The following is a 25,975-nucleotide window of genomic DNA, read 5'->3' as shown; positions in this document are numbered from 1 at the left end:
CTGGTCCACATGTCACAAATACTCAGACGCCCACATACATAGATAGACACACGGCTAGCACACAACTGTACACTAGTACCAAAAACCACAATTATTACAACACAACACAACTAATAGGGTTCTACTGTTATTTTTTTAATGCGCCTGTGCACGTTGCCGAGGTCGACCGATAAATCGACACACAATGACTTCCACTGCGAGCCGTGCTCACAAAGACTGCCGTTAAGCTGTTGAACAATGTCTGCAAACACAGCTCACAGAAAAAGTCAATCCACGGCGACCCGCCAATCGGCCACGCCAGTGTGCACAGGCTCTTAGTTGACTGTTAGTTTGGACTGGTGCAGAGTATGAAAAAACACAAAACATAAAAAAGGTCCATAAGCCCTCTCGGTCTCCTCGATGCACCACTAACGAGGCGCAATGCAATAACCATCCTAAAGCAGGTGTCTGCTCAAATATGCTTGAAGATGTTTGCAATACCGTCAAACCCGTCAACCTAGGAGAGGGAATTTTGCAAATCCACACTATTTGCAAATTTTCATGAAACTCATAAATATTACCGAAATTTAGAATTTCGCGAAAACAGTTTTTTTTCAAAATTTCAGAAAATTTTACGAAATTCAGAAAATTTTACGAAATTCAGAAAATTTTACTAAGTTCACAAAAATTTACATATTTTTATGAAACTCACAAATTTTTGGGTATTTGCAAAATTTCACGAAATTCACAAAACATCTCGAAATCATAAAATTCGCATAATTTCACCAAATTAACAAAATTTTACGAAATCCACGAAATTTACAGAACATAAAGAAATTAACGAAATTTCACGAAATTCGCAAAAATTTACAAAACAACGAAATTTTATGTAAATTAAAATTAAATTTGTATTTATTGATTTCTTGAAATTTTGTAAATTTCGTAAAAATACGTGAATTTTGTGAAATTTCGTAAATTTTGTTGTTACCTGAAATTTTGTGAATTTTGTAATAATTTGCAAATTGCGTAAAATTTGAATTTCATGAAAATTTGTGAATTTTGTAAACTTTGTGGATTTCGTGCAATTTTCTGAATTTCGTAAAAATTTGCGAATTTTGTGAATTCGTTAGTTTCGTGAATCTCTGCGAATTTTGTGAAATTATGTAAAATTTCGTGAAAGGTGCATTTCATGAAATTTTGGGATTTTTTGTAAATTGGTAAGCTTTTGAAATTCGTGAAATACGTTTTTATCAGCTCCTTGTGAATTTTAGGCTGGTAAAACGGGGACATTGACAAAATCGAGACATATATTTATCTTCCTTTTTCATGAACAGAGGCTCTTATAATATACCTCCCTTATCCCTAGTTATAGCCTAATAACCGAGGAATTCCACGAAGATCCGTCCGAAAATCTTTAAAATCGTGACCGACCATCTTAGATTCCAATGAAACTGTACACGTTTCACCGTCATGCAAGACTAAATATTTTCCACAGGTAATAAGATTATTTTGACTCAAGAGCAACTTTTCAAAAGGGCGTAAACGTTTCTACGTGTATGAATTTCAAATTTTTTTGTTCGATTACTGTATTTTATACAGCAAAACTAACTGAGAATGAGTTACAGGGAATGAAGACTTCTGTCTGAAAAAATATACACTGAAAAAATGTCATTTTTCAAAAAAAACAAAAATTTATAATAGAAATTTAAATTGCGAAAATACCCATTTTTTTTTATTTTTTATATTTTGTTACCAAAAACCTAAAGGAAACATTTTGAATGTGATTGCATGATGGAGAAAAAATCGGTAAAAAAGTTTTCCTAACAATAACTTCGTACATGTTTTTAAATTTCATACTAATAGACATAAAATAATTGTAATTCTATTACAGAATATAATTCTAAGCACCATTTAAAATCAAAATGCATTTAACAAAAATCTTCCAAAATGCGATAGTTTTCGAGATATTTGAAATTTTGCTCCTTCAAAAACAATTCGTGTAATTATGCTCTTTTTAAAAGTTATTCGTGTTACCCCATCAAAAAATGTCATAAATTTAATGTTCATCGTTTTAAAGACGTAAAAGCAACTTTTTTAGCGTATTTGGATCCTGGAGAAGCTTTCAATAAAAAAGTTTTCCTAACAACAACTTTTGACATTTTTTATAATTCTTACTATTTGCAGTCAAAAATACAATTTTCTTTTTGAAAACGCCATTTTAAATCGAAATGCTCTTAACAAAAAAATTTCTAAAATGTAGTAGTTCTCGAGATATTTTAACTTTTGTTTTAACAACACAATTATTTTGTTTTATTACGACCTTTTCATAAGTTAGTCGTGTTTCTCCATCAACAATAATAGGTTTTTCAAAAGGCCCGTAAACTTTCCTGCAACTTTCTCTTAGACATCAAGGCGATATTGTGAAACATTTTAAAGTTACATGAAGAAACCCAAAATATGATTCAGCTATATAGTTTAATCAACAGACCCTATGGTTGAAATATATTTTGGTTGCTTTCATGTAACTTTCAAATGGTTTACAATATCGCCTTGATGTCAAAGAGAAAGTTGCAGGAAAGTTTGCGGGCCTTTTGAAAAACCTATTATTGTTGATGGAGAAACGCGACTAACTTATGAAAAGGTCGTAATAAAACAAAATAATTGTGTTGTTAAAACAAAAGTTAAAATATCTCGAGAACTACTACATTTTAGAAAATTTAAGAGCATTTCGATTTAAAATGGCGTTTTCAAAAAGAAAATTGTATTTTCGACTGCAAATTGTAAGAATTATAAAAAAATGTCAAAAGTTGTTAGGAAAACTTTTTTATTGAAAGCTTCTCCATGATTCAAATACACTAAAAAGGTTGCTTTTACGTCTTTAAAACGATAAACATTAAATTTTTGACATTTTTTGATGGGGTAACGCGAATAACTTTTAAAAAGAGCATAATTACACGAATTAATTGTTTTTGAAGGAGCAAAATTTCAAATATCTCGAAAACTATCGCATTTTGGAAGATTTTTGTTAAATGCATTTTGATTTTAAATGGTGCTTAGAATTATATTCTGTAATAAAATTACAATTTTGAATGTCAATTAGTATGAAATTTAAAAACATGTACGAAGTTATTGTTAGAAAAACTTTTTTACCGATTTTTTCTCCATCATGCAATCACAATCAAAATGTTTCTTTTCTCTTTAGGTTTTTGGTAACAAAATAGAAAAAATTAAAAAAATGGGTTTTTTCGCAATTTAAATTTTTATCATAAATTTTTGTTTTTTTGAAAAATGACAACATTTTTTTCAGTGCATATTTTGTTTCGGACAGAAGTATTCATTCCCTGTAACTTGTTCTCAGATAGCTTTGCTGTATAAAATACAGTATTCGAGCAAAAGCATTTTGAAATTCATACACGTAGAAACGTTTACGCCCTTTTGAAAAATTACTCTTGTATCAAAATATTCCAATTGCCAGAGAATATCATGGAGATTCATACAGCGAACACACCTGCAAAGTTTCGTTCGAATCGACGATGGTCATATTTTGCGGTCGACCGGTTTCTCATGGCCCTCAACCCTTTCCGAATATTTAGTTTAAATTTCCCTTAAGAGAGAACGAAAAATTTAAAAAAAATCATATTTTTATTTTACCATATTTCGGGTCTCTAAGATAGGAAAAATATGCTCAAGAAAGGATTTGGTTTGTCTGCAAGAGCCCATCAAAGTACTATCAATTTTTATTTGATGCTGACAAAATCGGGTTAAAAAACTGACAAATTCAGGGGCCGATGAAATCGGCCGGGTCTTCACTGTATTTGCAAATTTTGTGAAATATCGTTAAATATTGTAAATTTCGTAAAATTATGTTAACTTGGTCAAATTTTGTTTATTTTTCGAATGTATCAGCCCGCTAAAAAACACTTCCAAATTTTCAATATTCTTCGGCTGGAACGAAAAGTTTCCTTCCTGTGAAGGGTTTTTAGAGGACAAAAACTGCAATTCATTCAATCAAATCAACCACCTCTGGACGCCAGACATTGAAGATCTCACACGGTATTTCGAATTCATCTTGTCAGTAACATATGTTATCTCCTCGTGTAACAACTAACAGTTTGAAGAAATAGTTTCACAGGGTTGTCGCCCGATATACTGACAAAGTACCCAGCACACAACACACGATTTTCGTTGCGTTTACTATGGTTCTCTAAGAAACTGTGGTAAGAAGACAAGAACAAGAAATTTAGCAGAACTTGTTATTTTGATTACCATGTTAAACTTTCGTCTTAAAAATATCGCCTTTCAAACACAACTAAGTACACTTCGGTGTAGTAGATAGCATAACAGAAATTTATTTGGTTCTATAGCATTCTCTTAGGTATACTCCATTTGATTATCTACAATATTTACTAACAAAAATTCTCTTAAAATGCTGGAAATTACCTCCCGACTAAAAGCATTCGTTTGTAAATCTTACTCCGTTTCGGAACCCGCGTAATTTCAATTAGCCCCCGCAAACCCGTTTGGATTATTCTTTTGCCAATTCCACGTATCCTCGCACATCTCCTTCAGTCCTCGTTTCGCTGTCCAACCCAGTTTCTTCGCGGCCAACGTCACATCCGCGTAGCTAGTTGCTACGTCACCGGGACGTCTGTAAATAAAAACAATTATCATACATTTCAAACGAGTGCCACAAGAAATCCACAAGATTACCTATCTACAATTTCGAATTTAATTTCCTTGCCCGAAGCCTTAGCAAATGCATCCACCACCTCCAGTACCGAGTACCCACGTCCCGTACCCAGATTGTACACAACAAACCCGTTCAACTCACCGCTGGCCAACTTTTTGATGGCACTTAAATGCCCTTCGGCCAAATCCACAATATGGATGTAATCTCGAACGCCCGTTCCGTCCGGGGTATCGTAATTATTGCCAAACACCTTCAAACACGACCGCCGCCCAACGGCCACCTGAGAGATGTATGGCATCAGATTGTTAGGCTCCCCATTCGGATCTTCACCGATTTGTCCGGATTTGTGCGCTCCCACTGGATTAAAATAGCGCAGCGATATCACCGTCCACCGCGCGTCCGACTGACATAGGTCTTTCAGAATTTCCTCCGTAAAGTATTTACTTTTACCGTACGGATTAGTGCAGCTACCCGTTGGATGGCTCTCGTCCAGTGGGAGCTTTTGCGGTTCCCCGTACACGGTGGCACTAGAGCTGTAGACAAAGTTGAACACGTTGTGCTGGAAGTGTTTAAAGAAGAGCGTAGATTTAAATACTGACTGGTAATTTTATCACAGAAAAACTTAAATGTCTATTATTCAATGTAAATTGTACGTTCCGTTCAAAATATTTTAGATCTGAATTTCCTGAGCAATAATTTTTTGTATTTGATACAACAAAATTTCTATATTCAGTGTTTTAAAGAGCCGAATACTTTTGGATTCCTGAATTTCTCGAGAATCGCTGAATATCATCTGATTACTATCTGATCTGATTTTTGATACGGAGTACCCAGGAATTTCAAACACTGAATTTTTGGTTCGTGATATACTGAAATCTCGGATCCTCAAAATCTAAGGCCAACAATTTTCCCAATCCAGGAATCCAGGATATTACGAATGATTTGTTGTTCCTGGTGTACACAAGGTTGCCTCATCAGGTCTTTCATATTCCTATCTCGATGAACTGAATTAAAAGATATGACACTCGGCTCACCTTTCTTTATACCAGAAGGGCTAAGAAAATTATGCTGTTACATCCCAACAAGGTTGATCAAGGATTCAGTAAATTATTACACGACGTTAACAATTTTGACGCTGATTGGTCAGATCTCTTCCTATAAATTTAGGCAGTTCTTACCTCCTCCATAACTTCTAGCAGAACACTCGTACCGGTAATGTTGTTCTGATAGTATTGAAGCGGAATCCGACATGACTCCCCAACCGCTTTCAGTGCCGCAAAATGTGCCACACAATCAATTTTATGCTGGAAGAAAATTAAACTTATTATCAGACCTATCGATATTTCGCGCAATTTGTTTGCTATTACCTTATCATGAGTTTGTTTAGGTGCAATACGATAGTTAGTCAGTGGATTTGATTACACTAACAGGTTTAATTTGATACGTTTAAAGTAATATGTTTTCGAAACAAATTACAGCTCGACCAGCGAATTGTTTTGTCATTCGTGATTTACTGACTTGCTGAGTTAATGCAAGGGGCACCTTCAGCCACTATCAGCATGTATTGCACATGCTTCAATCTCACGTTAATGCAGATAAATAAAAAACATACCTTTTTAAAAATCCCCCTCAATCCGTCCTTGTTGCGGATATCCACATCGTAGAACACAACAGATTTCCCGGTAAGTAGCTGCACTCGTTTCAACGATTCCGGCAGTTTAGAATTGGCCGCTCCAAATGCATTGCACAAGTTGTCAACACAGATAACCTTGTGACCGGCATTCAGCAGTTCCAGTACTGTGTGCGATCCAACAAATCCGGCCCCGCCGGTAACCAAAATTGTGAGGGACATTTCTGTTTCTGTTGCTGGCTAAAAATAAAACCATGTTTATAACAATTCCGTCATCAGAGAATATGCGTGCAAAATTTACTTACCGCGAGGAGGGGAGCAATAATTGTGAGCAATCTGGACGATCCAAACGGCAAATGCTGTATGGTCAAGCGACACGTATGAACGACGCTTGACTCATTGCCCCAACACTTGCGCGTTCTTTGCCTTGGTGGAACAGAAAATTCTGCTTATCTTATCACAAAACAGAGCGAGCAGAATAATACAGCGAATGATGACGATCAGTTATTGTACATTTGTAGAAGCGCTTGTTTGCTACTGGAAGCGGCGATGTGTACAACGTCGTCGTTCTTGATTCTACTGATATTGCACGAGCAAGCTTGAAAACTATGATTACTACTAAATGCTGACTAGGAAGTAGGGAACTGAACTATATGGATTTAATAAGCAAATTCGTCTATGATTTGGACTCATACAACCCATACAACTAATTTGGAGCCGGAAAGAAATAGGAAAAGTAAACAAAACCAATGATGACGTTTGGAAGCATGCGCACTGCTCTGCTGGATTCTTAACAGGCAGGTATGCAGCTTGTATTATTTCAATGGATTCAACCGATTGAGCGTAGCTGAAACGACAAGTATGTCATGCAACATAATTTGAATGTGACAACATTTCGAAGCGAGTTTCAAAGCGATATTTCCTCTTTGTAAGCTTATATTCTAATCTTCTGCGACGTCAGAGCAAAGTTTGTAACAATCTAATGCTAGAATCAATCATTTTCATTTTGCAGCGTTTGGTGAGCGCAAGTCAGTCCAAGGCCGATGATAGGAGGGGTAATGGCATGAAGACCTCAAAAACGCCACGAGAGAGGATCAGGGTGTGGGTTGGGTTAAAGCGAAGACTGCATATCAAGAAGACTGGCAACTCTGTCCAAAATCTGGAGACAGTAGCAACAACGCCACTTGCGTGTAAAGGTGGTACTTCCCATAGTGATGCACACACACATATACACTTTTACAATAAGCTTCCTACCTTCCTCCAATAGAGGTGCTGTTGCCTCTGTCGCTTCTCGTTTGTATGGGGGAAATAAAGAGATATCAGTCTTCTTAATATGTAGTCTTCGGTTAGAGTTAAGAAATTGATGTACACTAAGAAAAATTATATGGTAACATTTACCATATGAGGAGGTAAATTCGACTTTGCGAGTATAGTGCTTTTCAACCGACCATAGCATTAAGTGATGTTAACTACACGCATGTTCAAGTTCACTATACATGAGCTTTGTCTATAATAGTAATATTGACAATTCTCTTGTAAGCATAATCATAGTAAATGGGATGCTCAGAGTAACAATATACATAGTTATCTTGACCTGAATCTGCTGGTTATAACTAAACCAAGAGAGTACAAAGGTTTACCATAATAGTAAAATTAAACAGTCTGTTGTATGAAGGACCATTGTAAGTGGGATGCTTGGCGTAACAATAAACATAGTCACCCCAACCGAGATCTGTTTGTAATAACTAAAACATGGGGATGTTGATATTTAAATTCTTATTTTGAAAAGTAATAGAATTGTTGGTTTGAACATGACGCCGTCTAATTTAACAAGACGAATTAAACCTAGATTTGGCCAACTTTAAATTTTCTCTTCCATATAATCCATTGCTTATTGTATTATCTTTATTATTCATTCCTTACTGTACTATCTTTATATACTTTTCTATTAAAATAGTAATTGATGTAGGCAACGATATCAAAGCAAATACTTGTATTTCATCAAAGTCTCCTCGTTTTTGGGCTTCAGGCTAAAAATTTAAAAATATGAATTTTAAACGTCGAGCTCCTTCTATTACATAAATTGTGTACCATTGAAGTAATTTCTCACCTGAAGTAATATAATGAAGCTAAGCAAAACCTTGGTACTATATTCCGTTCTGTTTTATGAGATTTTATAGGAAATTCCTAGTATACACATTTGTACAGCTAATGCTACGAACCTATTTGGTCACTAAGAATCGCTCCTCTGGCTGGTCCTCGAACAGTGGTTTACTCTAATATTATTTCAATCATAAAAAATTGCAACATCTTCGAAGCATATCCGTATGTCACGAAAACAATTGTTCACTGTAATGGCGGCGTCTTGCAGGAATACCAAACAGGAAGGCAAAAATTGACAAGTTGTATAGTCGATAGCAATACAAAGCATAGTAAGTTGAAAATCACTATACGCAAAATGTGTTTTCAAGAAGGATCACGTTCACACGAAAAGTGTATTTAGTAATTTTAACTTTTACATTCTTATAACAATGATATTCTTAGTCTTCATCACTGATTATTATATTGTGCGAACAATCAAAAGAATTGTAGTTATAACAATGACATAGGTTCTTTACAAGATGTGTACCATGGTTGTATTTTCATTTTAACTTCATTTTTTATAGTGATACAGACTATTTCATTGTCAGTTTTAAGATGATAAATATAGTTGGAGTAAGCATGTTCAAAAAGTCATACATACCAACAGTATATAGTCGATTTGTCTGTTATTTTTCATTATACAGAAGTTCAATACTACCGATCTCATGGTCATTTTTTCTATTTTGGCGAATAGTTAAAACAACCACAAAAGTCGGGTCACGGATACTATAGTTTTTTGCTCAGTGTATGCTTGACGAATATTTTGAAGTAGAATACTTCTAACGTTTCAATATGGGGCCCCGTTTCAAAAATTTCAGTTGAGAGATTTTCCCAGGTTTGAAATGCGAATATCTTCCGTTCTACTGGACGAAATCGCAATATTTTTGCACTGTCTGATCGGAAATTTGTGCACGTATTTCGTATTAAATTTCGGAATTGATGCGACTACTATAAATGAACCAAAACAAGGATTTTTAGAAAATCCTTCGGAAACAGCGAGGAAAATGCGCAATTTGCCAGCATATCCCACGCAGAGCCGTCAAAAAGGAGCATGTAAGCGTTTCATTACATATGGGAATGTTATATATACAGGTCACGCGAGCTTGTTTTGTATCAGTGGGTGCTCGCTTACCACACGAGCAACATGCTCGTCCGGACGGTAAAATGAGCGGTATCATGTTTGCGTTCCCGTACCAAGCGTCATCGCAAGGTTCTTCGTGATAAAATCCAGGGAATCACCAAATCCGCCATTCGGCGTCTGGCTCGTCGTGGTGGTGTAAAATGCATCTCCGATTTAATCTACGAATGCTGATGGTGTGCAGGAAAATGTCATCCGAGATGCCGTGACCTACACTGAACACCCCAAGCGCAAAACCTCAATGAATGTCGTCTATACTCTGAAGCGGCAGGGACGCACTTTGTATGGATTTGGAAGTTGAAAAGGTAGAACTCACTTGTATCATTATAAAAAAGGCCCTTTTCAGGGCCACCAAAATCATTTCAAAGAATAAGTTTGCATTTTCTGTTTCATGGACTGTTTCTCCCAGGAGAGCAATTTTGGTTAAACCCTAAATTAAGATTTATTTCAGTACGCAAATTGCAAATATGGTCAGAAACAAACTGGAGTGAAGTGGAAAACATTTTTACTACGCACATTCAAAAAAGGTTTCAATTCTCAAACATTTTACCAAGGTGCCGTATTACATTACTCTCTTTACCCTGAGTGTTCGATAATCTCCGTATTGGAAACACAATTTCAATTTTGTTCTAGATCAAAAATATGTGGTCGACCAACAAAGGGAGCTACGAAGAACACATATTGAGGACAACACAAAAAAGGACGAGCTTACATTGTGCTGTAGTCAGGTATAAAAACTCAGCATGCTGTTGTTCACGATCAGTTCGCTTGCAGCATCTCCCGCAAAATTCAAACCGCCGTACGTTTGCTGCTGTCGGAAGAGTTGGCCAAGCACACCGTCTCAGATGGCACCAAAACTGTTGCCATATACACCAGCTCCAAGTAAATTTCGAACACTGCCCAAACAAAAGGCCCTTTTCAGGGTCATCAATTTATCGACAAAGAATGAAATTGAAGTTTTGTTATTACAAGCATCAGAAAGTGGCTTGCCAAGAGCGTTGGATGGTAAGTGAGTCACTTGTGTACAATATCGTCACTTTCATGTAGAATGGCACAAAATAAAGTTATTTGTGTGATTTGTAGACGGGTTAGTGTAATGATTCAATTTACAAAAATCGAACGTTTTCTAACGTTTCGATATAGGTGCTCCGTTTCAAAATTTTCGGCCAGAATGCTGCCTGTTTTTTCAAACGTGAAAATCTACTGTTGTACTGAATGAAAACCTTCGACTTTTGCGCTGATTAGTTGTGTAGAATGTACAATTACTGAAAATAACAGATTTTGTGAAAGCAGTGGTTGGTCCGTACAATTCGATTCCAAGCGAGCCAGACTAGTTTTCGTTGAAGGTCCATCTCTGATAATAGAAATAAACTATTTTATTTTGAATTCAACTACAACTTCCTTGAAAACAGCACAGCTAAAAAACTTTTGGGGAAAACGCGCAAACCTAAATTTTCCACTATAATAAAAACTAGTGCCCCCGCCGCACAGCATCATCAAGATTGATAGTAATTCAAGCCGGGAGGAAAGGGGGAGGGAGGTTGTACGGCAATGGAAAATTTCATTTATATCTTACTTTATAATTGGCTGGTCCTGAAAAGAACTTGTTGGTTTCTGGTTTATTTTGGGTCACAATTTAGGCCTTCTCGATTTCTGATAGCTAACGCCAACCGTGACTGGGGCACTTTTACACGGCCTTCGGCCAACTGCTTGCGGGGAGCCTTTCCTCTGGTGGACTTACGAGCGGTTTGTTTGGTACAGGTCATGTAGCGAAAAATGCTGAGCTGCTACTTCTCTGATTCTGGTAGTAGGACGACGGTCAAACGCTCGTTTTCGTGCCTTCATTCATAAAAGTTCAACAATATTTTCAAAGAATATTGCAAATTGTCAACTTGATAATTCCAAAAATACTCCAAATAAACTATGAATGTGCAAAAGACGACAAAATCGCATAGAAATTGCTTATTCCAGAGCAAAATTTACCGGTCTAAAGTGTATTCTACCTCACTCCGGTTATGTCTCTGACATTACCCACCCATCTTTATTTTTTTTATTTTGAATTATTGAGGTTTGAACCTTAGTGTCATTCGCCTCTTTTTCGGGTTAGAAAAATCTCTTTGGAAAAATTTCTAACCCTGTGTGCGCGGCTGAGAATCGAACCCAGATGAGCTGCGCATAAGGCAATCGATTTAGCAACTACGCTATGCTTGCCCTAACAATGATGAATAATTGCGTTGCAGAATGTGATGAAAAGATGAATTGAACAGTACTACCAAATACAAATTAAATACGCTGTCAATGCAGCTTGAACCTTCTTTCAAACCGGTACATAAATCTTGGTAGCTCCTGGTTTACATAGTTTTTCTCAATACTACAGTCTTTCTCAAGACTACTTATATTTTTCCGACAATCAGTTTTTCTCAAGACCTACCTACTTTTTCTACTCAATCAGTATTTTTCAATACAAAAGCGAGACAAGGATATTGTCAATAAAAATATTGAAAAAACTGCTTCAATACGTCAATCCCATTTGATTGCTACAAGATCAATATTTGCAAGATGCCCTTACACCATCTATATTTATCAATATTTGATTTATTGAGAAGAATTCAGCTCAAAGAATTATTCAATTCTTCCAACATGTCTGGGTCCTTTCAGAAAGGCCGTGTGCCAAATATGAAAAATAAACGAAAAAGGATAATTTCTCCACCCGACAATTCAATTGATTGGAGCAACTCATTCGATGTTTTATCCGAATGTGAAGCTGACGAAATTTGTAAATTTCCTCGCATTGTGCATAATGCCAACGAGAAGAAAAAACAATCACCTCCGACGATAACAGCGATGATCTCCGACTTCAACGCCTTTCGAACTGAGCTTTCGACGTTCCTTCCGCCTCTTTTCAGATTGATCGAAGAGAAGAATGTCGAGCTTCAGCAGAGGATTTATTGGTCACAAACGACTACTCCAGTATCTACGGAGAAGTTATAAAAAATTTATTCATGCGATTTCAAAACAAATAGATAATTTAAGAAATTTGAAAGGGCTACCGCAAGGTCAAAGTTTGGGCGAAATATCCATCGAATTGAAAATTTTTCTTGGCTTTTCTCTTTCACAAGTGATTCTTATGAAGAGAAAGGCTAGCGGTACTGACACGCCAGCATGCTCTGGAATTAACCGCAATGAGGTTAATAATTTGAAAGTATCGGAAAAAGCACGTGCGCGTAAAGTGAGAACATTATAGACGATACGGGGGCAGAATTCAAAATCTGACCCAGCGTCATAGATGCCAAGGCTTTGGGGACGGCACAAAAATTGTCATTTGGATTCCAAATGTATGATCTGTGGTGATAAATCGCACACAAGGGACACTTGTCCGGTAAAGGATACCACAAAAAGTTTCAAATGCGCTAATAGTACCGAAACCAAAAATCGAATTTCTGGGCATGTCCTATCAAAAAAATTATCGTTCAAAGCAACAAAAACAGCAAATAAAGAATTTACCTACTTCTTCAGGCACACTTCAGAAAAACAAGTTTAAACGCGCTAATTCGCTTCAAAATAGAATAACTTCTCTACCTATAGAAAGGTCTTCTATCTCCGTCGCACGATCCTGCAATGGTGTATCACCTTATTCTTCAGTGGTAGGTGACACGTCCAAAGTAACGGCTCCCCGCCTCCAATCTCGTTTGCACCCAACGCTTCCTTCAGTTCAATGGATCTAGGTAGCGAGACGGAAGAAAATTTTTTATGCGTGCTGATGCAGTTGTCAATCACGAAAAGTTCATTAATCATTGTTTCATTTTGAAGTAGAATACTTCTAACGATTCAATATGGGGTCCCGTTTCAAATATTTCAGTTGAGAAATTTCCCCAGTTTTGAAATGCGAATATCTTCCGTTCTACTAATCGAAATCGCAATACTTTTGCACTATCTGATCGGAAATTCGTGCACGTATTTCGTATTAAATTTCGGAATTAGAGCGACTACAAAAAATAAATCAAAACAAGGATTTTTAGAAAATCCTTCGAAAACAGCGAGGAAAATGCACAATTTGCAAGCATATCTCACGCAGAGCCGTCAAAAAGGAGCATGTAAGCGTTTCATTACATACGGGAATGTTATATATACAGGTCACGCGAGCTTGTTTTGTATCAGTGGGTGCTCACTTACCGCACGAGTGACATGCTCGTCCGGACGGTAAAATGAGCGGTATCATGTTTGCGTTCCCGTACCAAGCGTCATTGCAAGGTTCTTCGTGATAAAATCCATGGAATCACCCAAATCCGCCATTCGGCGTCTGGCTCGTCGTGGTGGTGTAAAATGCATCTCCGATTTAATCTACGAATGCTGATGGTGTGCAGGAAAATGTCATCCGAGATGCCGTGACCTACACTGAACACGCCAAGCGCAAAACCGCAATGAATGTCGTCTATACTCTGAAGCGGCAGATACGCACTTTGTATGGATTTTGAAGTTGCAAAAGGTAAAATTCACTTGTATCATTATAAAAAGGCCCTTTTCAGGGCCACCAAAATCATTTCAAAGAATAAGTTTGCATTTTCTGTTTCATGGACTGTTTCTCCCAGGAGAACAATTTTGGTTAAACCCTAAATTAAGATTTATTTCAGTACGCAAATTGCAAATATGGCCAGAAACAAACTGGAGTGAAGAGGAAAACATTTTTACAAGACGCATTCAAAAAAGATTTCAATTCTCAAACATTTTACCAAGATGCCGTATTACATTACTCTCTTTACCCTGAGTGTTCGATAATCTCCGTATTGGAAACACAATTTCAATTTTGTTCTTTATCAAAAATATGTGGTCGTCCTGAAAAGGACAATTTTTACAAGAGAGATTCTTTGGTAAGTCTCAAGCGTTCGATTTATGCTTTCTTTTCGGTCTTCTTGGGAAGCAGTACAACTTGGATGTTTGGCAACACACCGCCCTGAGCAATTGTCACTCCGGAGAGCAGTTTGTTCAACTTTTCGTTGTTACGAATCACCAGACGTGAGATAATTCGTTATTTTGTTGTCACGGGCACCATTTCCTTCCAATTTAAACACTTTTAATATTGTTTTAATATTGAAAGCAGCAATGTAATAAATGGACTTTCATTATTTCTAGGTGTGATGCAGAATACATCACTTACAATGGCTACATTACCTGGGAGGGTTGCAATGATTTGTTTTTTGGCTGTTTACAAAAATTGACTCTGCCAGACAGCCGTTGCAAAAATTTTAAGAACCACTTCTCACATTATTTTACAGAAAAGGAAGTCCATCTGTGTTTAGTACTATAAACAATAAGCTCATACAAATGCATTTCGGTCTAGGATCAGATCACTCCAGGAACGCATAATAAATTTGAATCCAATTTGAAAAAACGCATTTCATTTCCATTTTTGCATCAACCTTCACTCTTTTGCCGAAACATTTGTTCAACAAGCGTCTTACGCTGATCTACTTCGTTCGAAACGAGGACTATTGGCAAATATCGTGCTCGATTGGAATGACACTGACAGTAAATGGTGAACACACTATAGAGATGGCGAGTATTCAGTGTGTTTATTTTAATCTATTGCGCTACTCAAATTTGTCAACCGCACCGTTACATAGTAAAAACCCCCACCTTTCATTTACCATCATGGACAAAGTCACTGTCAAAATAATCATAACCAGCAAGCTGTGATTTAGTCCAGCATAAAACTTGTCACTCTCATCATAGATACAGAGGGTGCCATGATAAACACTTGCTATATGAATTGCTCGGTTATGACCGTTTTAAGAGGAATTGTCTTATGAAAGAATTATTCAAGTATACCAAATTTTATTGAAAAAAATGTCGCCTTGAAGCAAAAATAGTAAAATGCAAAGTAAAATTTCTCAAATATACGCCTTACTGTTCGTATGAAGGGTGGAATCAAACGTTTTGAGACATTTTTTGAAAGAGTTGTTAAAAAGTACAAAACATTTAAAAAAATTTACCAAAACTGGGTTAAGTGTTGTTTCAATATTTGCAGAAAAATATTACCGAATGCTCTTTTTAGTAGAATTCATGGGGCGCATTTATTTTGCGTTGCTCTTTCATGATGTTTCACCATAAATCCTTAACGGCATGCCTTCAAACACGCATGGATGTGTTATGAACAATAATAAAATTCTTTTAATCACTATTCTGAAAAAAATGTATACCTTACAATATGGCATTTTGTTCGTTGATGGGCGACATGCGATGTTGCGGAATAAAACCACGATAAAATTTTATTGAATACATTTAATCAGTGAAAAAATTTAGGTTAAAACTGAATGTTCTAACGTGAATAGCATAAGAAGATTTATGGACTTCTTCAGGAAGACTTTACACAGTTTTATGATGGTTTAATAGCGCTCATATAGTGGTTTTCCACACTGCTAGGTCAGGAGAAGGTTTTATACTGTTGGTTTAATATCACACCTAAAGAGTACAATAGAACTGTAATAAAACTATTACTCCTATGATAGTTTGCATAACAAGTTCTACTGATTACAATAAAACTGGGCCAATTTGTCATAACATGGGTTTATAGCAGCTTGTAGGAAGTACATAAGACCATAAGGTTAGCATGGGAGGTTTTAAACATTAGTTTTACTAAACGCTATTAAACTTCAATATAACCAACATTGTTACTTGGGAGGTTATGATGGAACTTTTTAACATTTTTTTTAAAAACCTTTCAGAAATCATCTCATGGTGATTTCTTGGTCAAAATATTCAACAAATGTTTCGCATTAGCATACTTTCCTGAAAGATGGAAAAATGCCAAGGTTATTACTATTCTGAAGCCATATAAAAAAAGCATCTAGCTATTGACAAATCATTTTACTCCCTTTTATTAGTAAATTACTAGAAAAAATAACCCAACTAGAATAATGTCACATATCATTGAGAATTATATTTTTCTTCCCGAGCAGTTTGGATTTCGTATGGGACATTCAACTCTTCATCAGCTTGTGAGAGCAACTAATATGACAAGTGAAAATATATCAGAGGGCTATTCTACTGGAGTTGCTCTTCAAGACATCGAAAAAGCTTTCGACAGTGTTTAGTGCAAAGGGTTAATTGCAGGATGTTGGATTTCAATTTTCCAGTTTACACAGTAAAGATAATAAAAAATAATCTTACTATCCGTACCCTACAGGTATCTTATCACAATTGTAAATCTAATAAGCTGCCCGTTGAAACATGCGTCCCTCAAGGGTCAAGCGTCGCACCAATCCTATATAATATCTCTAATTTTTCAAAACCACCCGAAGGCTTTAAGAAGTCACTTTGCTGTGAAGATACTAGCATCTCTGCCACAGGTAGAAGTCTTCGTATTATCTACAGTCGACTGCAACGAAACTTGAATATGTTCAATGATTATCTGAAACATGATAAATTACCACTAATGCAGTAAAAATACAATTGATTGTGTTTCCGCATAAGCCAAAATCTTCTCTTAAATCAAATCATAACCATATTATTAAATTTAATGATTTGAATTTAATGCGGTCAAATCAAGTTTAAATACTTGGGATAAAAAACTCACTTTTAAGGATCACATTGAAGGAATCCAAACAAAATGCAACAAATATATAAAATGTTTATACCCTCTTATACACAGGAATCACAGAGTCTGCCTAAAGAACAAACTATTAATTTATAAACAAATATTTAGTCCAGCAATGCTATATGCAGTGCTAATGTAAGTTGTTGTGCTACTAGGAAGAAAACGCTTCAAAGGATTCAGAACAAAGTTCTGAAAATGATTTAAAAAGTCTCCTTTGGTTTAGCACAAACGAGTTGCCCGGTCTCCCAAACATAGAAATATTAGAAATTATGACAAAATGTATTATAAGCAATTTTCGGCAAAAATCGTTGCAATCACCAATTGCACCGATAAGCTCTTTTTATAGTTTGTAAGATTTGCTTAGCTCCTTATTCACGTGACACGTCGGTCAAAAACTTTCTACTGCATAAATCACTTAACTGCAAAAGCCTATCATATCCCAATAATAATTGACTAAATCACGTAAATAATAGGAATGAAAAGTCACCGATACAATCAAATAGAAAATAAAATAAGAAAAAACAAAAGTTGTATACCTTCATTCATTCGAATAAAATTTAATTTATGATCCCATTTGCAAATGATTTTTTTTGCAATTTTACAGAATTGAAACAAACCTCAAATTTTCTACCATTGTGTTTATGAAGTCATTTCAAGTCAGTATTTATCCAAAAGTCAGGAGTGACCGACAGTACGAAGCAATCCACTGTGTGATCGTGATGAGCTGAGTGGAAGGAGAAATACCTTCGGAATGGTTGGATGGCCTCCTATCCTATCTAAAAAGGACCATAATTTCAAGTGTAATATCTATCTAAGCATAACAGCGATGCGATTTCAGATTTGTTTTTCCATATATCGCGTATCTCACAATTACTGGCATAAAATATTTTTTTCTTACTGTACGAATAAGAACGGTTTCTGAACGAACAATGTGAGTGTAACATTTACCACAGCATTCCTGTTAACGAGTATTCTTTTTTCATTAGGCGATCTAACGTCGGTATTGCATCTGCCTAACGTCGGCATATTTTAAAAAAAATCATGCTGTAGGTTTGAAAAATGTTCAGTAAAATTTGCGTCTTTTCCAAAATTTAGACGAATTTGTTCCCGATCGCTGGGCTATACTGAACATTTCTGGAAGTATTGTCATTTAAAATGTGAAGGTTTTCAGTGATAATGTGGTTTAAATTGTACAGAAATCACCTATATTACTTGCTCCAAAAACTAAAAAAATATTTTTCATCCATTGTAATATAATCTCAAGAAAATTTTAGACGCTACATAGATTACAAATAGGCCTGAAAAGTGAGTCTAAACTAAATCGTTTGGATTGCTATTTTATAGTCGCTTTTGGCAAAATTCAGGGCTATTGTTAGTATGTTCTGAAAATGCTTTTTTACTGCTGTTGAGTATTGAAAATGCTGCCTACCGGTAAGATGCATTTGTAAAGTACTAGATATCAATTCATTAATAAATACAATATCAACTCGAAATTGATTTGTACACAATAAGGTCATTAAATATAAACAGTTTCTTCCTTGACCTGACGTAAGGTATACAACTGTAACGATTCGTAAGCTAATAAATTGCAATTACAATAAGTGAAGAAAAAATTTCCTTTTGTTTCATAAACCGATTGAGCTCATTTTTCTAAATATAACAATATATATGTTTAACCTTTACTTCAAAAAGATTTTTAATTGTTTTTCTAATAAAAATGCAAACGCGTCCTCGTTTAACATTATCGGGATTTATGTTTTTATTTGCTATTGGTCTTCCTTAACATTCCAAATTTAGTCACATGGGTTAGCTTTTTTGCCAGTTATCCCAGCAAAAGGATGGGGATCAAGGTAGGCTAATGGAAAATACGGTCGTGATAATCAAATTTAAAAAAAATATATTTATTGGGGTACAAAATAGAGAAGAAACGTTCAATTACGTATCTTTAACGTCAGCCTCTTGGAAAAAATCATAAACAGCATATGGCTTAATATCCTAATTTGGAATATTTTTATTTCTTTTTTGGGTGCAGAGCAAATCTACGGATTGAATGCCGCGACATGCATCATAGCGCTATACTATACTTCGTTTGTTGCCAAATAGGGAATTAAGAAAATTTCCATAAAAAAAGACCCATTTAAAAAAAGACGCAATTCAGAACAATAACATCTTTTTTGACTTTCTCTTCCAAGTTCTTTTTCAGAAAGAAAAATGGCAATGTATTGGACTAACTTTGCCTTAACATTATTCGAACCTGTGTCAAAGTTTATTGCCGTTACTGTTGATCAGGTGTGTCAACATGTCATAGTCCTTCGCAGGAATGCTTCATAACGTTTGTAATAGACGCAAAACCCTTTGTAATAAAATATAGATACCTTATCGCAGATTTCCAAAGTAGGATAAAACAAGATATTGCACCGATTCACAATCAATTTTTCGCGATGTCAACCAAAATAACCGATATTCCGTTTCACAAAAATACACTCCCGGGCACACCTTCTTTCAGTCTCCCTTTCAATTTACCTAATCACATAACACTGCACATTCTGTTCGGAAGGCATAGCACCATGACGCTGAACCAAATTACTGGGTGTTTCACCAATTTCGAGCAGTATTCTGCCTCTTCGCAATTCCTGAAAACAATTGATTTTCAGCTCAAATGTTTTTTACAACTTATTACTCGAGAGCAAACTTTACCAATCACTCCGTTCGATTACTCATGCAACGACGCAAATATTGAAATAACGGAAGTATAACGAATGGCCGCATACACACGAAAAATGAGAGCAGTGGCGTGCTTGCGTTAGGGGTGTTTCTGCAAAACTGCATTATCGACTGCGACATCTATATAATAGTGGCGTAAACAGGATAAGGAGAATGTTCCCACATTTTACTTTGCTTCGTGGTTAAGTTTAATAAAGAACATTCGATTCGTGATTTAGGGCCGATTTCTTCACCCTCGCTTAGCGTTTAAGCCAGATTTATACGAACTGGTGAACCTGGTTTAAGATTAAGCGAGATAATCTTTAGTTAAACATAGAATTAATTCCAAGTCTTGCTTGCTCGTGACAAAATTTGGAGAGCTAAAACCCAGATATTTTAAAATATTGAACCAAAAAATGAAATATGCTTTACAGATACAAGCAAAAATATATAACTCGTCGATATGTAAAAAGCACTAATTTTTTTTTAATTCCGCTGCTTTTTGTGCCATAATTTTTGGCATTTTGCTTTGGTTGTAACCTGCTGTTGACATTTAGACTGCTCTCTCATCACGAGAGCCCAATTTTTCGTCATTGGACGTTACTCTGGACAATTCGGTGAATTTGGCTCATTCGGTGTAATATAACTATTATTTACTTCTTAACATGCAAAACATCACTGACTTAGTGAGAACACAGAAAACAGACATCCATGATCGAACAAAAATATTTAAAAAACGTGTGTAAACATTTGAATTAATATACGAAAAACACTTGCGCCGCCACACCAACCTATCCCAACTATCCGTCAAATCGATTCCGGAACCGGTTCGAAATCCTGGATGGATTCAGCATGGAATCTAGCTCAAAGAAAACAACCGATTCCGACTCTATCGGTTGACGCATTTGAGCTGGAATTCATGCTGGAAGTCCGAATCGGTTCCGGACTAGTTTGACTGGGTAGAGGAATAACCGCTGTCAATTCTGTCGCACTCAGCCACAAAAAAACATGACGACAGTAGCGCACCTGGTTTAGATATCCAAACTACCTTCGAAACCGTTAGAGATTTTACACAAGTTGAATGCTGAAGATGGACGTCTGTTCTCTGTGGTGAGAAGATGCCGAATCCGACAAGAACAGGAAGAGTAGATTATGACTGCACAGAAATGGCTAAAATAGTTTCTGCAAACAATCTTCCAGGTAGATATTCTGGGGTACCTTCCTGCTGGTACAAAGTTTTTACTTGATTTCATCCACTGTCGCAGATGACCAGCCAAACCATATATTTTTGGGTAGCCTGAACATCCCTATCGTTAAGAATTACCTCATTTTGTTGCATAGCAGTATAGAAAAATAACCTATGAAGCTGGTTGAAGTCTTCTACGTCCTAAGTTTTGTCATTCATTATCACGCAGGAGACTTGGTCGAATATCCACGAAACAGTTTTCGAACAAGTGTTTAGTTGAGTGATTTCATTCCTTAATGATGCTTCGAATTATGCACAAAAACTTTTGATATTTTTAGTTTTCTGGCAATAGTGGGAATAGAAATGCCTTCTTCTGATTATTTGTCTCACTATTCTTTCATTTTTTAGAGAAAAATAATCGACACGTGTTTAATGTTTTGGCTGAATATGACATTTTTCTTCAAGTTAATTTTTTTAACTTTTGAAGTTAATTTTTTTTAACAATGCTGGTCGAATGTTACAACGTAATTCTATTTAAATGAGCCCTTATTTCAATTTCGTTTGACTGAACTTCTCACGTTCAATGATCTCAAAACAAATATTTAATAAAGCTATTATTCACTCCTCTTTCACCACTGCACTTGAAGACGGGCAAACAAAGACAATTTCTGCGCTAAATATTTTCATATTTTCCGCGCTTTACCTTCCCAATCCTCGATACCTACCGTTCTGCTTTGCCCAGAAGACAGACACCCACATTCGCGCCAAAGGCGCCTTCAAATGGATAATGGGGATAAGTGTAATCCGTAATTGAAATAAATATCAAATCGTTCCCTGGAGGCCGGACGTGAACGAAGAGACTAATAGAAATACTCGCTCCGCATGGAAACTATATTGCACAGCTGTGCTCCAGTAGTAGCAGCAAGCAGTTGTGGTGGTTTTTCGAGGCAAGCTTCAGCTAATCGAAGAACGTACCCCAAAAGCAATAGAATATCAAAGGAAACGTCACGAACGAGGTTGAAATAGCACATCAGGCAATAACGTTGATGCTAAACTGCTACGAAAAGTTCCAAAATCCCAAAAGATAAATATCAATCTCAGTTAAGAATCTCTTTTCTGGCACAAATTTAATGCTGAGAGGTGGCATGTGGTCAATGGTTCTACTAGAATATGTCATTCACGACTGGACGCTTCTGGAATATGAAACCGCATACTAGTAGATATAATACTTGAACAGTTAGTGTTCTGGAACAATGAGCGGAGCGACCTATTTAGGAGTTATCTTCCTCATAGTGTTATGTCTGTTAGTCTGTGATAGGGGCATTAAGGGCACTGATACCTGATATACAAGCTAACTTTGTAAAGTTTGTAAGAAAAATTACTGACTTAATTACTACAGACACTTTATACACAGACTAGCGAAGTGTCAAAAAGTGCAGCCAAACGAGCATGAAGGTATTGAGAGGGGAAGTAAAGAGGGAAGCCTATGCAAAGCTTATGGGATGTTCCATTGATGCCAGTAAATGTTCATGGTTGCTAGTATTACTGTTTTTCTCTCCGCAAGTCTGTGTATAAAGTGTCTTAGAAAAACTCTAGAAAGAGAACTGCGGAGAGAAAAACAGCATTTTTGGCAACGTATGCCCCGGCTTGGTATGGCAACACGTCCAATGTTCTAACTAGAATCGGTCGTGTCACTGGAGCTGAGCTTTACTGGAAAGGATAGGCAATGTTCGATTGGATTCGTCTTTTGACAGCCAAACGCGAATCCAATCGATCCAAAATGGAATCTCCGCAGTTCTCTTTCTAGAGTTTTTCTAAAGTGTCTGTAGTTTTTACTACAGACACTTTATATAACAGACTAGCGCACAGTGGGGCGAAACTGAAAAAAGACGGTCAAAAGTCTTTCTTGAGTTTCACAGATGTTTTCATGCTTTTATGTCTTCAGGAAAGTTTCCTAGGACTACATCCCACATCTTTTAGGATAAGCACCATAATTTTTCTTAAGGTGCAAGAGTCACTTAAAAAAAAATTTTTTTAGCTCGACAACAAGCAAAATTTTTTTTTGTGCGTAATCTTGTAGAGCGATTTATTTTGAACAACTTTGAAGAACATGTCTGCCATCTATATATTTTTCTTTAAGAGATATGTACGTCTCACCTTAAAATCAATTTTTCAACTTTCTCTTCTAAAAACTTAATTTTTTCTACATTTGTATATTCAAGAAAGTTTTAGATACCGGCTAGTTCAATATAAAATACTTCTAATGTATAATAAGTGCTTCATACACTTTCATTGTTTTTACATGTTGATTGTTGATAATAGAAGATATATTTTGCATTGAGTGTAGTATTCTGTATTATTACGTGTTGATTTACTAACGCCCGCTCTATAGACACTGCGAAATATCCATACATTATACAGTATAAAAATGTAGGAAAACTAAAAAACCCGAAAAGTCCGGATTGTTATACTTCGCTTACATTTACTACATAACATGGCGAATTTAATCATGCTGAGTTTTGGTTCACAAAGTTTCACAATTTTGAGAAATTTCATAATGAAAAAGAGTATTTTTTAAAGAAAAATCGATTTATATCCCGATACACATGTCATACATCATTTGAGTCTTCCGAAAAGTTGTGTGTTTCGACGGTATCTAAAACTTTCTAGAATATATGTATGTAGAAAAAATGAAGTTGTAGAAGAGAAAGTTGAAAAATTGATTTTAAGGTGCAACGTTCATATCACTTAAGGAAAAATATATAGATGGCAGATATGTTCTTTAAAGTTGTTCAAAATAAATTGCTCTACAAGATTACGCGCAAAAAAAATTTTTGGTTGCCGAGCCAAAAATTTTTTTTTTTAAGTGACACTTTCACCTTAAGAAAAATTATGGTGCTTATCCTAAAAGATGTGGGATGTAGTCCTAGGAAACTTTCCTGAAGACATCAAATCATGAAAACATCTGTGAAACTCAGGAAAGACTTTTGACCGTCTTTTTTCAGTTTCGCCCCACTGTGTAGCGGAGAGAAAAACAGTAAAACTAGCAACCATTAATGTAAACGGGCATCACGGAAGCTCCCATAAGCTTTACATGGGCTTTCTCTGGTATTACCCCTCTCAAAACCCTCACGCTCGTTTGGCTGCACTTTTTGACAGTCCGTTTGGCTGCAATTTTTGACACTTCGCTAGTCTGTGTATAAAGTGTCTGTAGTTTTTACATGTTAGCAGCAAGCAGCTACCAGCCGCTAGCCGGTGCTGTGTTCGGCACGTATGCAAAATTGAGTGCTATGGTGATTTGTAACATATTTTATTCGATTGTTTTATAAGGTTCTCCGGAAATGTTAGTTCTAGCACAGATAACAGACGTTTGGGCTAGAACAAAATTTCTTCAAAAACCTGTGTAAACTTTCAAATTGATAAACGTTGGAAATCCGTGTTTAACTATTGCCATCTGCGCTACACGTTTTTGACAGCTGCACTGTATCGTATCGATCACTGCGCCATCTACAAACGTTTGCCAAACGTGTTTCAGACGTCTGATTTATTCGGAATTTCAGTAGCGGGTATTTACACACGATTCAAATCGAGCCTAAACGTCTGTTATCTGTGGTTCTAGCTTATATGTCTGTTCTCTGTGATTTTTTTAAATTTAGTTAAAATTTGACAGTTCGATAGATATTTTTACTCGAATGCATCATTGGTAAACATTTGAGCTGTCAAATTTAACTACCGAACTGTCATATTTAACCATGCCTCAGGCTGTGAACCATTTGGCGATTTTTTTACACCTTTAGTTAAAATTTGACAGTTCGAAAGTTATTTTCTCTTGACTGGGAAAATTTAACCGAGAGAGCGAACCATTTCAAAAGTTGACATATGGATAGTTATTTAGAATTGACAGCTGCGATCACCACAAGTTGGTAGAGGTGTGAACATTTGTCGATATTTTAAAATTAGTTTTTTTTTTCTTATTACATTAAGTATGACAGTCATAGCATCATGAAATAACCCAAACAAATCTTAACACAACACGTTTTCGTTTCAATCTTAATCCCTTAATCTTGTATTGAAAAATATTGACAACCTCAATTAGGTACAGAAAATGTTTCCACCTTTTTATTCTGTATCATGGGCAAAATTTTAACCATCGAGCTGTCAAATTTAACTATCGCTCTGTCAATTTTAACCATGATCCAGAGTAGGGTTATTTTGCAAATAACTTTCGAAGTGTCAGATTTTAACAAAAAGTTAAAACTTGTTAGATGTTCCAAGATGTACCAAGGATTTGTGAAAATAAGAGATAAATAGCATTTTTAATCAGAAAGCATGAATGTCAATCGCAATCAGTAAAGCAAATTCGTCAGATAATATCGGTGGCTGCTTCTTTTGTCCTTAAATTTTAAGTAAGGTTGTCAGCATCATATACCTCTGTAAAGGTTAAAGTTCACCCTTCTTCAACGAATCATAAAGCAATTAACAAAAACAAAAGATTTAAAACATTCGTTGTCAGCTTTTCGTTCTGTGTATTAAATAATTAATGAAACAAAACGGCACTTATCCCGGAAGCACGAATAACAAGTAAATTCCGGACCGGTGTCTGGTAAGTGCCGCTTGCCGTTTAAAACAAAAATTTTCCCACAACTTGAACTGTGCTCAGTCTAAAAGGATTGAATCGTAAATTGTTCTGACCGTTGTCATAATAAAAACTTATGCTCCAAGTTGCTCGCTCCAGGGCAATATAAGAGAAAAAATACCGTTAGTTAAGGCATCCAGGATTGGCGGAAATTTAAATATTTATGGCCTTAGGTACCGTCGGTCCTAGCAGTTAGACATCGCGGGAAAAAGTTACGGATATTTTTTTCCAGGAAACAGCTTTATACGAATTGGCACAATAAAGATGAATTCACAAT

The 25,975-nt window shown here is 36.0% G+C and overlaps 2 protein-coding genes across 5 annotated transcripts in view; both read right to left on the bottom strand.

Moving 5' to 3' along the window:
* LOC131693420 (AF4/FMR2 family member lilli) overlaps window positions 1-19,915 on the bottom strand; it is a 67,215-nt gene extending 47,300 nt beyond the window's left edge. The window contains exons 1-2 of one of the 3 annotated variants that reach the window (XM_058981214.1): window positions 19,871-19,915; window positions 19,549-19,806 (exon numbers count right to left, since the gene is read on the bottom strand). The gene's annotated coding sequence lies outside the window, so the exon portion shown is untranslated. Of the gene's footprint in view, window positions 1-19,548 lie in introns of all 3 variants that reach the window. The other 2 variants (XM_058981212.1, XM_058981215.1) reach the window with 2 other exon arrangements.
* LOC131693421 (UDP-glucose 4-epimerase) lies at window positions 4,306-6,982 on the bottom strand. 2 transcript variants are annotated; one of them, XM_058981221.1, is made up of 5 exons: window positions 6,605-6,982; window positions 6,282-6,535; window positions 5,848-5,973; window positions 4,690-5,228; window positions 4,306-4,627 (listed from the first exon to the last, which is right to left on the bottom strand). In XM_058981221.1, exons 2-5 carry the CDS (start codon window positions 6,519-6,521, stop codon window positions 4,477-4,479), a joined length of 1,056 nt encoding a protein of 351 aa, XP_058837204.1. In that variant the 5' UTR covers window positions 6,522-6,535; window positions 6,605-6,982; the 3' UTR covers window positions 4,306-4,476. The 2 variants fall into 2 exon arrangements, with proteins under 2 accessions (XP_058837204.1, XP_058837203.1); XM_058981220.1 differs by having other exon boundaries at window positions 6,282-6,539; window positions 6,605-6,981.
* Window positions 19,916-25,975: the final 6,060 nt, after the last annotated feature.

This window comes from Topomyia yanbarensis, chromosome 3 (assembly GCF_030247195.1).
Source record: "Topomyia yanbarensis strain Yona2022 chromosome 3, ASM3024719v1, whole genome shotgun sequence".
NCBI classification, from domain to species: domain Eukaryota; kingdom Metazoa; phylum Arthropoda; class Insecta; order Diptera; family Culicidae; genus Topomyia; species Topomyia yanbarensis.
Note: the sequence above shows the minus strand (reverse complement) of the source record. Positions and strands in the feature narration are given on the sequence as shown.